Source organism: Pelecanus crispus, chromosome 3 (assembly GCF_030463565.1).
Source record: "Pelecanus crispus isolate bPelCri1 chromosome 3, bPelCri1.pri, whole genome shotgun sequence".
In the NCBI taxonomy this organism is placed as follows: domain Eukaryota; kingdom Metazoa; phylum Chordata; class Aves; order Pelecaniformes; family Pelecanidae; genus Pelecanus; species Pelecanus crispus.
In genome coordinates, this window is record NC_134645.1 from 25,740,671 (window position 1) to 25,755,153 (window position 14,483).

At 49.7% G+C, this 14,483-nt stretch overlaps 1 protein-coding gene across 2 annotated transcripts in view; it reads left to right on the top strand.

The window, feature by feature from the left end:
- The first annotated feature begins 3,355 nt into the window (after positions 1 to 3,355).
- The window catches only part of ACSS1 (acyl-CoA synthetase short chain family member 1), a 33,409-nt gene continuing 22,281 nt past the window's right edge, over positions 3,356 to 14,483 (top strand). For both annotated transcript variants that reach the window (XM_075707511.1, XM_075707512.1), the window contains exons 1-2: positions 3,356 to 3,650; positions 7,784 to 7,880. In XM_075707511.1, the coding sequence (XP_075563626.1) occupies positions 3,356 to 3,650; positions 7,784 to 7,880 (392 nt within the window). The remainder of the gene's footprint in view (positions 3,651 to 7,783; positions 7,881 to 14,483) is intronic.

The window sequence follows — 14,483 nt, forward strand, 5'->3', positions numbered from 1 at the left end:
CTCTGATGTTTTTCCTCGGCCCTGCCTTTCTTTGTGGGGCCAGATACCAGCTGCATGCACAGCGTGTGGGAAGACCGCTGGAAAGTACGGTTCAGAGCAGAACAGTGATAACCAAGTGGCAGTCATGGATTTCACCATCTTCTTACTCTCCTTTTTAGGGCATTAAGGGAAAAATATGGGGGTGAGCAATTGGGAAATGTAACTCGTGTCAAATTCCTGCTTTGATAGAAAAGATAGAAAGGCAAAGCAAAGCAGTCAGAGGGCATTGGTGTGCGTGCCCGTAGGGTAGCTGTGCCTGGGAGAGGGGCACAAGCAGAAATCCCCTGATATTCTCACTCTCACCAGTAGGGCAGGCCTGGTGCTTACCAGGGAGAGCAAGAGGTGGTCTGTGGGGTAAATGCAAAATGAGCCCATGGAGAGTTACTGTGGTGTGGAGGCTGTGGCTGGGATTAACCTGCCTGGTGGAGTCCCGGCTCTAACCAGGACGGCTTCAGCTGAAGGCTGAGGTTTCAAACTGCCTCCAGTGGGCCAGGGATGGATGTGGAAAAGCCACCCAGGCTTGCTAAGATGCCAGGTGCTCTTTAACTGTGTTCAGCTTTATGCTGGCACTTCTAGGGCTTGTACACTGCATTGAGAAAGTCTTGTAAATCTTGGCAGGAATCAAAGATGAGGCCAATAAATAACATTGTTCATAGTACTAGGAATACGACTACAACGATGTGGGGGATTTTTTCTGTTTTGGTTTGGTTTTGATTTTTTTTTTTGGTACAGCTTTTATCAACAGATATCCGCAGCCAAACTCACTCCTTACTCAAACCACTGCTGGCTTGGTTCATCAGTGTCTGTCATGATATCAGCGCAGAAGACCCATAATATATGCCAAGGGCTGCAGCTATTCAGCAGGTGATCCTGTTAGCTGCTAAAATCTCTTGCAGGACAGTGAGGTTGCCTGGCTGGCCCAGGAGGCTGTGCCAGAGGACCTGGCTGCAGCAGGGAATGACTTCTACCCTGGCAGCCACAAGCCTTTGGGAGCTGTCATAGAGAGGTGGCATTTGCAGATCACTGTAAATGGACTTCCCCAGAGCTGAACATCACTGTTTGGACTCTGTAATGCCAGGAGGGTGTTCCAAACGGAGACACAGTGAATGTAGGAAGCAATTCCATAACCTGTCTTTTATCCAGTGCCAGCCTTTCCTGGCATACGCAAGTGCTATACTTAATAATGAGAATTGCTGTAACCCCCATCGGCTTTCAAAAGTCAACAGCCTGATGCCAGCCTTCACCACCAGAAAGTCATAGCTGGGACAAGTAGGCATCCCAAAACCTCAGGGACTCATCTCCCCTCTCCTCAGCTCTCTTGGAGGCAAGAAAGAAGATTTGGGGTTGTGCTCATCCTGCCCAGCAGCCCAGCTGAATGGGGAGATTGGTGGCCTCCAGGCTGGATTACATCTGAGTTGTGTTGATGATGGACATGGCTTTCTTTGAGGAAAAAGACAGTGAAAACTTGAGGGTGGGGAGTGGTCTGGTGAAGCATGAGGACAATAAAACTTGGTGGTGGAAAAGGAAAATCAGCCTTATGTAGAAGAAAACCAGAGAAGGGCACCATTCCCAGAAGATTTCACGGTCTGCAAATTTAAATTCATGCTCGTGGTTTTTTTGGCAACTCATTTGCTTGTTTTGTGAAAAGCATTCCTCTGAAATCCTGGGGGGGCGTCTGGGGGGGGGGGTGGTTTGCATATAAGTAATATCTGATAGGAAACTTTTGAGCAACCCTTGAGCAAGCCAAGCAAAAGCCGATGAGCTCTCCATTCTCCCACCTGGCAGCAGGTGGCACACGCGTTGCTGTTTGTAACTTGGCATTTGGGCAAACTGAAGCACTGGCATTCAAAACACAAGGAAAGGAATACCGAACTGTATTAGCAGTGCCGTAATGCCAACTTTACAAGGAAGTTAAGAGTATATGTATTCTTGTACATTACCTGTAAAACACAGCTGCAAAGGTCAGAAGTGCCAGAAATCCAAATCCTGATAAAATCTGTATTATTTACCTAGATAAAGTGTCTGGTGATACTTCTAGGATAGGAAAAATTCACAGAAAACATTACTTGTCTCTACCAGTGCCAGAACAAGCTTCAGCTTAGCATAAAGAGTAGGTTCAAGTTTTTAATCTTGAACACGAAATGCACTTTGTCTGCCCAAGTTCTGGGAGTGAGCTGAGTTGGCGCTCAGGTAGCTTGGCACTTCTTAAGGATGCCCAGACCTTGCCGCTCTAATATGAGTTTTCAAACTCTGTGCTGGGAGGCTGGACCGAACTGCCTGAAAGAATTAGTTTCTTCATGCCAGCAAAGATGTCCCTGCTATGCACGGGGAAGAAGCTCTGCGTTACGCGCTGCAAAATCTCGCTGCTCGTTGTTGAGGGTTTGCACTGTAAACTCAGGGTTAAATCTGGTGCCGAGATTAAGACAGAGGAAGAAGTGTTGCCGTACCAAAGCCAGGAGCTCCACGTGGTGGTAATGACGATGCTCGCAGGGCTGCCAAGCAAATGGTGGACGTGTACACTCTTAGACAGACTTACCCCATTTCGAGCAAAGAGGGGACAGGGGTACGACACGTGGCAGCGCGTGAGGGCAAGCACTGTCTCTGTGCAGGGGCTGGGCACGCCGTTTGAGGACCGTGCTGTGCTGACTTTGTGGCTGGTGTCCAGGCGTGCAGTGACACACGACCGTTGCTGATGGGACAGCGTGCGTGTGTGCCAAGCGTGTTAAAGTGCACGGCTGTACCTGGGCGCCTGCGTCTGCGGTGATGAGGGTGCGTGTCTGCGCAGGTGATACTCCCAGGGTAGCGTTCGCGCAGGGTGCATCCCTGCGGGTGTCTGCGGGGGTGCAGGGGGGTTGCTCCCAGGGCTGCGTGGACGCAGGGGTGCATTTGGGTAGGTGTCTCTCTGGGTGGAGTGTACCTGTGTGAGTGCGAGGGGTGTTCCCAAGGCTGTGAGGGTGCAGGCGTGTCTCTTTGGGCGAGAGGCGCTCCCGGGGCCCCACGGTTGCAGGGGCGTCCCAGGGTGTGGGATACTCCCGGGGGTGCAGGGGTGTCCCCGGGTGCGGAGCGATGCTGGGGCCGCGCGGGTGCAGCGCTGTCTCCTGGGGCGCTCCCGGGGCCGTGGGGGTGCAGGGCTGCCTCGGGGCGTGGGGCTCCCCCGCCTCCCCGGGGGTGCGGGGTGGCCCTGGCCGCGGGGCGCTCCCGGGGCCGCCGCAGCGGGGCAGCCCCTCCCCGCGGGCGGTCTTTCCCGGCGGGCGGGGGCTGTTCCGCGGCCGGGGGCGGCGCCGGGGCCCCGAGGGCTGCGGCAGGGCTGTGCCCCATGGCGCTGGCGGCGGCCCGAGCGCGGGTGCTCCGCGCCCTCAGCCGCCCGCTCCCGCCGGGACGGCTCCCGTTCGCCGCCCGGCGCCGCTGCAGCGACGCGGGGGCCCCCGCTGCGCTGCCGCCCGGCGGGTACCGGGACTGGCAGGAGCGGGCGGCCCGCGACCCCGCCGGTTTCTGGGCGGAGGTGGCGCGGGGGGTGCTGCGCTGGGACAGCCCCTTCCACACGGCCTGCCAGGCCGGCCCGGCCGCCGGCGCCGCCCGATGGTTCCTCGGCGGCCGCCTCAACGTCTCGGGTAAGGCGTCCCCGGGCCCCCGCACCCCCCGGGCCCCCGCATCCCCCGGACCCCGCCGCCCCGGGCCCCGCCCCGCCGGCCCTGCCCGCCGGTGCTACCCGCTTCTGCCCCTCGGGCTGGCCGGGAGGTTTCCCAGCGGGGTGGTTTGCGCCAGAGCCCCTCTCTGGGGGGAAGAGCCGAGGATTTCGGTTGGGCGGCAAAACTGGGAATCTGCCGGGCGTGGCGAAATGCTGGGAAGCGGGGAGAGAATCCGAAGGCAGGGATAACCCTGAGCCTCTCGCCCTGGCGCTGCCTCTCCGGCAGCCACCCATGGCTTCTGCGGAAACCCTGCCTCAGCCCCGACGTCTTCCTCGGCTCCAGGCGGGACGAAGGCGGCCTGCCGAAGGGCTGGGGTGCCTTGGCCTCGGCTCCGCCGCCCTGGGCCCCGCCGGCCGGCCGCGGGGTGCTGCTTGGTCCCATGGTGGGCTCTGCAGCGCCGACGCAAAGGTGGACCAAAGGGGGTGGATGGCGCGAATCCCCGTCTTTTATCGGGGAAGCTGCAGCACCTTTTCTCTCTTAAACGAGGAGCTGGGTCTTTTCCTCCAACTTCGCCACTTACATGAAGGAAGAGGCAAACTTGCCGTGACAGTCCAAACTACCTCTTGAGTTTCTGCCTGCCCGTATCTGCCTTGAAGGCTCCTCTGTGCTGTGGCCCTGCTTCATTCAGTGGGAGCAAGCTCCAGCCCCGTCTAGGGTACAACGCGGTGGTGAAGTCTTTTAACAGGGATGTACGTTTCTTAACTTCGTTTCCCATTCCTGAGAGAGCGCTTGAATCACCAGACTGCGGGTCAGTAGTGCAGGCACTGTAACATCTCTGGCCACCTTTTTTCACAGCAAAAGAGCAAACCCTCCTGTCCTGGTTTCGGCTGGGACAGAATTAATTTTCTTCCTAGTAGCAGGCATAGTGCTGTGTTTTGGATTTAGTAGAAGAATGTTGATAACACACTGATGTTTTAGTTGTTAAGTACTGCTTATGCTAGTCAAGGACTTTTCAGCTTCCCATGCTCTGCCAGGTGCACAAGAAACTGGGAGGGGGCACAGCCAGAATAGTTGATCCAAACTGACCAAAGGGCTATTCCATACCATATGATGTCATGCTGACTATATAAATGGGGGGGGGGGGGGGGGGGGGGGGCAGGGAGCAGCGATCACTGCTTGGGAACTGTCTGGGTATCGGTCGGTGGGTGGTGAGCAATTGCGTTGTGCATCACTTGCTTTGTATATTGTTATTATCATTATTATATTGTTATTATTATCATTACTATTTTACTTTATTTCAATTATTAAACTGTTCTTATCTCAACCCAGGAGTGTTTCTCACTCTTACTCCTCCAATTCTCTCCCCCATCCCATCAGGGTAGGGGGAGTGAGCGAGCGGCCGCGTGGTGCTTAGTTGCTGGCTGGGGCTAAACCACGACACCTCTTCAGGTCTTCCAGAGAACACAGGGGAGCATCTCCTCCCAGGAGATGATTCCCAGCAGTGGATCCCAAGTTGATGGAGGTGTGTGTACAGGCCTGTTTCCAGCACCCAGCAATGAGAGGGATTTTATCCAGACTTCTGTTTTCATTGATTCCTATTGAAATGAAGATCTTGTCTGAGCACAGAGACTGTCAGGGATCCATTTCTTTCCTCTGTAGAGTGGCATCAGCAACTTCTTCTGGATCCCACGTGGGGCACGTGTCTGAAATCAGCTGGGCCTGATTTTAGATCATATCTTGGGTCTGGTTCTTCTGCAGGCACTAAATACTACTTAGTTTTCTTTGCATAGGTAAAAAAATGTAATCATAGACCACTGAAACACAGATGCACAGAATTAAACAGTTTTGCTATTGCTGGTTTTCTTCTTTTAAAGCGTGATGAAGTTGGTACTTGGCCACAGCTGAGTGGCCAGTTTTCTGCTAGGAGGCTCTGGTTTTATCCTTCGATTTCTTGATTTGAACTAGTTGCAGAAAAATGGCAACAGTTCAGGTCCAGAGCATCTTGTGTGCTTTGTCTCCCAACACAGCTGGACTGTGGGCAACTGAGTCATCTGCTGCTTTTTGCTTGGGGATACCTTGCGATAGGATTTGGGGGAACTGTGAGCTTCAGCACTTCTGGGTTTATGGCACTATAACTCCTGGCCAGGAAAATACCCCGACAAACCACTGCACTTCCAAGGCACCAGGTTCTCAGGAACGTCTTACCGAAATGTATCGTTTCCATCCATTGTTGAGGAGGCAAGAAGACAGACAGAGAAACCATTAGGGTATAGCAGTAAGGGGAAGATCACTAAGTTCTATTTTGTAAAATGAGCAAAAGGCTCTTGTAAGCCTAAGATCAGGAAGGAAGTAATAGCATTTGGCCCTGGTTCACCTGTCCGTTCTTACTGAGCAAAGAGCTAAAGCTCTCACTTGGCTCAGCTGGGGCTTGCTGCAACAGAAATTCCCCCTGGAGGCTAGTATGGCTGCTCACAAGTCAGAAACGCTTCTTGGGCAATGAATTCCTGTTAATGTGATTTACGGTAGCGTGGCGCAATACATTAGGGTGTTCCTGGAATGAGCTTGGAGGTGGGAGTTGCTAAGGGTAGCGGACCAAGCCACAGCAGATCCAATTACCTGTGGACGGAAGACCAGTGTATAACGGCTTAAAGCATTCCCCATTAGAGCTTTTGTCCTCCAGTACTGTATTAGGATGACCTCAGAAATGGCTTTATCTAGGTTAATGGTTGGACTGGATGATCTTAAAGGTCTTTTCCAACCTAAATGATTCTATGATTCTGTTTTTATAGTATTGCTGCAGGAATTTACATTAAAAAATAAAAGACTTTAAACCGCTGAAGAGCGCTTTTTTATATTTTTGAGGTTGACAGTTGTTGTTGTAATAAAATGTGCCAAATTCTGAGGGATTTCTCTGTGCATCTTTAGGGGCTCATTCCCACCCTCCACGCGGTGGTGTAAATCAGCTGTGATCACAGAACAGCAGAAGCCAACTCCTGGGCTGCAGTTTAAAGTTTACAAATTGCGACAGCAATAGGCAGCTTCCGTTACACTTAATTTATCTGGAAGAATGAAATAATTCCCCGCCAGTATTAATGTTTCCAGGAAATATCTGAAACTCAGCATTTTTTTAAGGGTTTTCTTTGAGTTATGCAGCAATGTGCCTGACAGGTTTTTAACAGTTGTCTATTGAAATAAAGCATCTGCCTTTGGAAGATTATAATGAAATAAGAAAGCCTAGTTTAGGCTTGGAATTAACACTTTGCAAGGTTAATCTCGAACCGTCAGGCATGTTGCTGCTGAACATACAGGCAGGTTTCTTGGGTGGATTCTCTAGAAGTTTTTTTAGGAGGGGTGCTCTCCCTAAGTCCACTTGAGCAGCTCATGTAGTTGTTCAGGTTTCCTCTACCTCTTTGTTGAGGGGGGAGATGCGCCTTCAGAAGGTAATTTTATACATTCCAAGTTCTAGGAGGTGTAGCACACAGTTTGAGACATGTTCATCTTTCCCAGATGTCTGGTAATGTGTAGATGTCTGTACTCCGTGAGTTTACCCTAGATCCTAAAATTTCAGATATTTTCAGTTAGCTGAGATTCAGCTCTTCCATTATACCCTGGAATAAAAATGTTTCACATGAGCTTTAATTAGAAAATTCAAATGATGCAGTGTTAAAAATGGAAGCTGGGGAAGACAGTCTGTCAGACTTATGTAGTGAAATGCTGCTCTGGGGAGCAAAAACATCAAAAGAGTGTCTTGTCTTTGTGCTGCTGGGAGCAGGGGAGAGATTTGGGCTGGTTTAAGCTTAGCCAGAAGAGCTAAGCTGAGCTGAATCAGCTGAGGCCTCTTGTGGGGATGCCATCTCTAAGGCAGCTGTACCAATTAAATATAGTATTTGTAGTATTTGTGTACTACAGATATGGCAAAGGGCAGCTTTACCAGTGCTACAATGCTGTCACTGTAAAGAACAACTTCCCATTGTTACAAATGAGTCTGTGGCTAGCTAGCTAATAAATCATGTTTCATCTTATGCTAGCTTGCTGTTACGCTTGACCAAGCTAAGTTTACAGAGCACCTTGCATATGATCAATCTTTGTTTAAACCTCTCTTTTTTTTTTTACAGTAAATTGCTTGGATCAACATGTCAAAAAGTCTCCAAACAGAGTGGCTTTGATTTGGGAGAGAGATGAGCCTGGCACTGCAGTGCATGTCACGTACAGGTATGGCACCTTCTCTCGATGCTTTACGATGCCTGGCAGTGTGGTGGGGCAGGGAGAAGAGCCGCTGCTCTGAAATCAGACCTCTGTGAAACTCTGCTTTCTTCCAAGGTACTGCAAGCACTTAGGACATGCAGCCGCAGCACTGCAGCTAGGTTGTGGTGACATGATGAGATAGCTCCTGAAAAACAGAGGCATGTCCCCAGCGAGAAATTATATTCTTCCCTTGGCTTCTTCAGGCCTGCCTGTAGATTCCCTCTCTCTAAGTAGGGTCTTTTAGAAGAGAAAGGCTTGTTGTTTCTCCCTGGCTTATGTTCTCATCTGCCAGTTTTCTTTTTCCTCATTAGAAGTGTTCATGGGAAAATTGCTGTGAGCAGCTTTTGGTTTCAGCACAGCAGCAAATGCCTTGGTGCAAACAACATCTTGTGTTGATGGTCAACAGCGTGATACTGAGTCCTGGCTGGAGGGGATTTGAAGCTCCCTGTGTTCCTCTACCCTATCCTCAGTGCAGTTTAGAGCAACCTTGAGGCTGCTCTGAGTGATGCCGACTTGTAATTGCTGCTATAAATTGTAGGCTTTGTTAGAATATGGCAGTTTTCAAGCATATTTCTCTTCTCCCTGGTATGTGCCCTCATTTAGGAGACAGGCCTGCCTGCAAAAATGCCTTTTACATCATCTGTCATGCTAGTAAGAGTTAAAGGTTTCCCAGACTTGTATGTTCGGGGGTTGAGCTAGACGATCTCTATAGGTCCCTTCCAACCCAAAGCATTCTATGATTCTATGATTCCTTAGTGCGTATTTTAGGGAGGCAGATGTTTGATCTGCTGGATCAGAAAGCAAAGGAGACCTAGGAAGTACTGGCATCTGACTCTTAGAAAGATACAGTAACTAGCAACCAGAAATAAGAGCATCCAAGTGAAAGACAAGTTGGCAACCTCTGTTTCTGGACTTCTGCTTGTATTTGAGAGCCATGTTCTTGTTTCTACCGTTACTCTTGGTGAGATGTGACAGAGTTTTTTGAGAGACTGGTCCTATGACATGGTAAAACAGGTCACTTGGTTCTCTGCCTATCTCATTAAGTCAGGAATAGCTTGGTTGAAAACAGTGATATTAGATGGGTGTGTACACAAGGAGAGGATCAAAAGTTTTGCCTTTTCTGTGATCTTTGGGCTGCATTTTTAAAGGTTTTAAATGGGGCTGTAAGGTTTTCCAAGGCATATTGGCACTGACCTCCCTTTGAGGCTGAGCTTAGTTGAAAACTTTTTGCGGTAGCGTCTTGTTTTAGCTAGAAGTTTTGTGAGGGAAAGCATATCAGCAAAAGAAGTGGCTCAGAAGCTGTGATGCTGGTTGAGTAATGCACTGAGAGCCTTCTGCAGCAGGGTGATCTCTGCGTGCCAGCCTCAGTGCAGGACAGCCCCAGTGTGAACAGGGAATGAGAGGGATGCTGAATTTCAGGAGGATCCAAACTCTGGTGTCTGTGGCAGAGGAGATGTGCCCCTTTCCTTAGGATCTGGATGTGCTGTTAATGAGACAGCAGCCTTAAAGTCAAGCGCTAGGAAGGTAAAGACTTTAATGTGGCCATTTGCCTCATGGACTGGCGTGGGGGAAGGTCCTGGAATCACCTGGGAGGTGTCCAGGGCTTTTGTGCAGAGAAGTACAAGGCACCAGTTTGTTGCATTATCTACTTTGCAAAGCTTGCTGCTGTGAGCTTCTTCTCATTATAGATAAGTCCCGGGTGGCACAAAGGAGGACGTGGCTGCTGGCTTGGGTGCTGTCCCTTCTCCCCTGGGGAGCTGTCAGGGGCAAGGAAACAGCTGAGCGCTGGCCCTGTTCCCATCAGCCTGCAAAGGAAGCAGGCGGCTGTGCAGGAAAAGGGCTGGAACAGGCTTCCTCCTTCCCGAGGAAGGGGAAAGCCTTGATCAGTGGGACCTCCTCCATGCATTGGCAAGAAAATGCAGCTGCATTGGAAAGTGCTGTCCCAGCTTGCTCATCCTTGGGAGAAATAAGAGCCTCTGCTGCCCCATGAACTGCCTAACTTGCAGGGAGCAAAGAGCTGGTGGGGCTGTGCAGTAAGTCAGTCTACATCCCTGTGCATGCCTGTCAGCGAGGTGGGTTGTGTTTATGCAACTGAGTTCAAGTGCTCTGTGCTAGGAGAGGAGTTCAAACATCTCCTTATTGGCAAAGATACGCAAAGCCATGAGAGAAACATTTTAGTTTTGCTTGAACGGTGGTTGCTGCCCTTACAAGCTCAGTTGTGATGATCTTTTTCGCTGCTGAGTTTAGTCCTGTCTCTCCAGCTGATGAAACTCAGCCTTTTGGGAAAAAACATTCCCTGGCCCGTCTTGTGATTTTTTTCCCCCACTGGGTTTCATTTTTATCAGCTAGAAATTCAAAATATCTCCAGTTTTGAATGGGAAGGCAGGAGACTTTTTTTTTTATGGCTTTGTGACAACAGGGCATGCAACCCCCTGGGATTTGGTGGCTGCAGTCAGCAAAGTGAGGACAGATCACTCAATCTGTTATCAAGAGGTCTGGCTCTCTGGAGGCTAAGCCACCATAAAACCATTGAAAGGGCACTGGCAAAGTAGCAGTCAACCAACAGGAGTGAACTGTTCAGCAGCCAGCTGAACTTATTGGCAGAAGGGTCCAACCCAGCTGGGAGTGTTTTGTCCTGCTCTGTGGATGTTGTCAGGGCCCAGGAGCTTTGAAATGTTGCAGAGGAATTCCACAACGTGTTGCTGAGCCTGGGTTTTAAATGGTACTATATTATCAAGTGCCTTATATAAGCAGGCAGAATTGGTGGCTGGAGCTGTTGGGTTGCAGCCTCTGCAAGCTCAACAACAGGGAATGTTAAAGACAGCAGCTGAAGTTATGCCAAACCTCCCCCTGTCCGACATGGGGTTATTTATTCTCTCTGGTGTTCCCTTGTTTACCACGGTCTCTACAATTTACCCACCTGTGAGCCAGTGTTTCCTAGCACTGCAAAATCCTATGGGTATTGCCAGAGGGGGCTGTGCAAAGAAGTGGGCAGCAGTATGCATTAGCTGACCTGCTTTTGCAAAGGGTTGCAGGCTGGGTCTCAGCGGAAGGATTTAATTTACAAAGGAGCTCACTCCGGTGTAGAAAATGTTGTGGGCAGAGGAAATGTTCAAAATGCAAAATACAAAGTAGGGTGAGGAAAGCAGAAGTGGAGGTGCCAGAAATTAGGGTCCTAGGTAGCTTTTCGTAGGGTCCTAGGTAGGTGGGAGAGAAGTGTTTGGACATCTTCGTTAGCCACATCACAGCTATGCCTTTAACAAGCCAACGGATGGTGCTTCCTTAGCCTGAGCTGAAATGGTTGAAATTGTATTAGAGATCACAGTGAAGACTGCAGGTGGAAGCCACGTGGGTGCTTACCAGGCTGTGCAATGCGGAAGCATTTGGCAGCAAACTCTTTTCCTTCTTTCCAGTGTTGGCTTCTTAAATTGAAGTTGCCAGTGAATCTTGCCCAGGCTTTCTGCTTTCCCCATCTAAGGCAGCTCAGGGACTTTTCACTTTCTCACCTGAAAAAGGTCACAAGGGGTTTTCCTTGCCTTGGGTTCAGGATGTCTGCAGGAAGGCTGGACAATTGTGCTTGGCTTAGCAATTGAACCTACAGCCAAAAAGCCTCGTGTTGAGCTTTATATTTTCCAATTATTCTCACTAAATGGAAAAAAAATGTTGAGTTTTCCTTTTGGTAAAAAAGGAAACACATGTTTTCTCTATTTAGCAAAAAGTGAGGGAAATGGAGGGTTAAACTGAGGCACTGTCACAGAAGCTGCAGTGAGAGGTGAACAGGCTTGTGCGTTATCCTTGTGGCCAGAACATTGACCCAGGAAGAAGGGGTGGGTGTGAAGACCTTACTGTGTCCCAGGGGACTTGAACCCCCATTTCAAAGGACAGTGCTCGCGGCACTGTGATCTCAAGATATAGAGGCAGGCTTTGAACTCTGCTGCTCCACAGCAATTCATGTAGAGCAACAGCTAGGAGGTGAGGTATGAGGGTGTTGGGCTGAGAGATGCCCAGATCTGGTTTGTGGTTTGTTTGTTTTTTTTTTAATGCTAACCTGTTCGGGGCATTTGACCTGAATTTTCAAATAGTTTCATCCTGATCCAAACTATGGTTCCAGGAAATAAACTGGTTGCTGCAAGAAATATTGAACCCAGCTGTAGTGCTGAGACAGCAGAGAACATGGCTTGTGCTGAGTCTCCTAAATAGGCACTGTCAAAGCCCATATACGGCATTGAATATATTAGGAAAATGTCTAGAAATGCTTTGCAAAAGGCTGCTTCCCAAATAATGTCTTGATGTGATTTTTTGGGATGTAAAAAGAACTGGCTTCCTTTGTTTAGAAAGCTGCAGACTGTCTTGCTGTGGCAAAAGATAGCATCAGACTTCTTGGAAAAATGTTTCTGCCAGGCATCCCAATAATGCATCTGACAAATGCCATGCGTTGGTGATGGGTTTTACAGGAGTCGTTGTTCTAGACATTGAGCGATGTGCTGTGGAAACACAGGCACCACTGTATCTGGGGAGGGATCTGGGAGAAACATCGTCTGGTAGTTTCTGAAAGAGATGTTGCAAAGATAGGGAGAGAAGTGCTGCGTCTGTTAGATTAAACAGAAGTACTGGCCTGAACAGTGATCTGTCTGCTGGAGGGCCAGCCTTGTAGGTCTTGTGCTTAGAAGTGATGCTGTGGTAGCTGAGGAGATGCCTGCATAAAGGGTGATGAGTCTCTAGAAGAGAGCAGTGTTAACGCTCAAAGTCTTGTTTATAGGCAAAAAGGAAGCACACCTTATATAGAGAGAGCCAAGAGTTTATTCTTAGTATAATTACACCCTTGACATTCTAATCTTATTAGTCAAGATCTAATTATTGCAGAAAGACAGAGGTCCTGTTAGTTACCACTGACACCACTTTTGTCCAGCATCAGGTCCGCATTTCTTTTACTGGTCGTTCGCAGCGTGGGGCAGCCAGTGCCAGCCTGTGCTCCATCTCTGGTCGTCCCATGCCTGTTCTCCTTCATGCCCCATCCTATGCCTCCACTTCTCAAGTCCTCTTGTCATACCAGGCCTGTGTTTCTTTATACTACCTCATTATGTTACAATTGTAAACCATGATGGTAGCATAAAAAGATAAAGAAGCATAAAAAAAATTAGCCATGGTTACCTGGTTAATTAGAATAATTGCTGTTATAGCTAAACCGGGTGAAACAAGGCTGCAGGTAGGTCAAGAAGAGCTCAGGCAGTGTGGCCATCACAAGCTGCGTTCCTGAGACCTTGCAAACTCGGTACAAAACCTCTGGCATGTTGCTTGCCATGCCAGTACCATGTTACAGGGCTGCAGGGAAACAACAAGAGCAGATTGCTCTGTCCCTGAACGGAGATGGTTTTCCAGCAGATCGTGCCATGAAACAGCTGCATGAAGGGCTTGCTCAAAAGCTGACAGAAATCAGCAGTGTGAGGGTCAGGAGAGCAAACCCAAGAGCAGCTCTGCAATGGGGTGGTCATTACGAACGTGGAGGGGAAGATTTATGTGCAACCCAGCCTCTCCCTGCTCACGTTTCCTTCTGGCACAGGGGGAGAGCTGGCTCTCTGCAGAGCTCTTGTGCATGGTGTTTAAAGCCTGTCCGTGTGTCACCTGCACCATGAGCAGATATGTTGCTGGGGTAAGACGGTGCTTCCCTCTGGTTTTGGAGGTGCAGGGTCAGGATGGGTAAATTCACGTGAAATCCATATTCAGCAGCTACCTACCCTCACATCTGCAGTACAATGAATGGGTTGGACTTGTCTGCATCTTCAGTTGAAAGATAACATTTTCTGAAAGTAAGTCCAGAATCTCCTCCATGTGTCATAATTTTTCACCTTCCCTGCCTATGTTCATTAATGCGCCTACCATCTCCCTGGCTTGTTTTGTTTTAAAAGCAAATACTATATATACTGTTCTTTCTCCTGTACAAATGGCCTCGCCTCCTGGGTCCAACTGGTTGCTGCTTCCCCGTTTCTCAGCTCCATCCTGACACTTTACCTACTGGAGTGGGATTCTGCTGCCCGGTTTGCTCTCGTTTGCTCTCAGCTCTTATGATCTGCTTTTGCAGAGAATCTGCAGACCGCTGCGCCATGAACTGACGTTGCGGTTTCTCATCTCTCTAGAGGGGCTGGGCACTTCCTTTCATTGTGGCACATTTCCTTCTTCTGCAGTGGCTCTGCTGAGATCCTCCTGTTGTCTGCCCAGATCGCGTGCAGGGAGCTGGGCGCTCTGGGACCCTCTGTGTGCCCCGTGGCTTTGTCTGTCTCCGGTGGTTGTCCTGCCTGCCTCTGCTGAGCGTAGTGCCCTGCAGCACACTGTCTGCTTGGGTGGCTGCACTGAAATCCTTTGGAGTGCAGGCAGGTGGCAATGCTGTGAGCATCGCTTGGTATTTTGCCTTTTCTCTCTCTTCTTGTGGTTTGCAGAAGCAGCGCACATCTGCTCCTGAGCCTCTGGCCTCCCTCTGTCCTTCACTGGCAATGGCTGAGCCCTTTCAGGGTAGACGTTTTCACTTTAAGCCTCTGCTTCCTCTACGCTTCCTCTGTGCCCCATGTTTCAGTG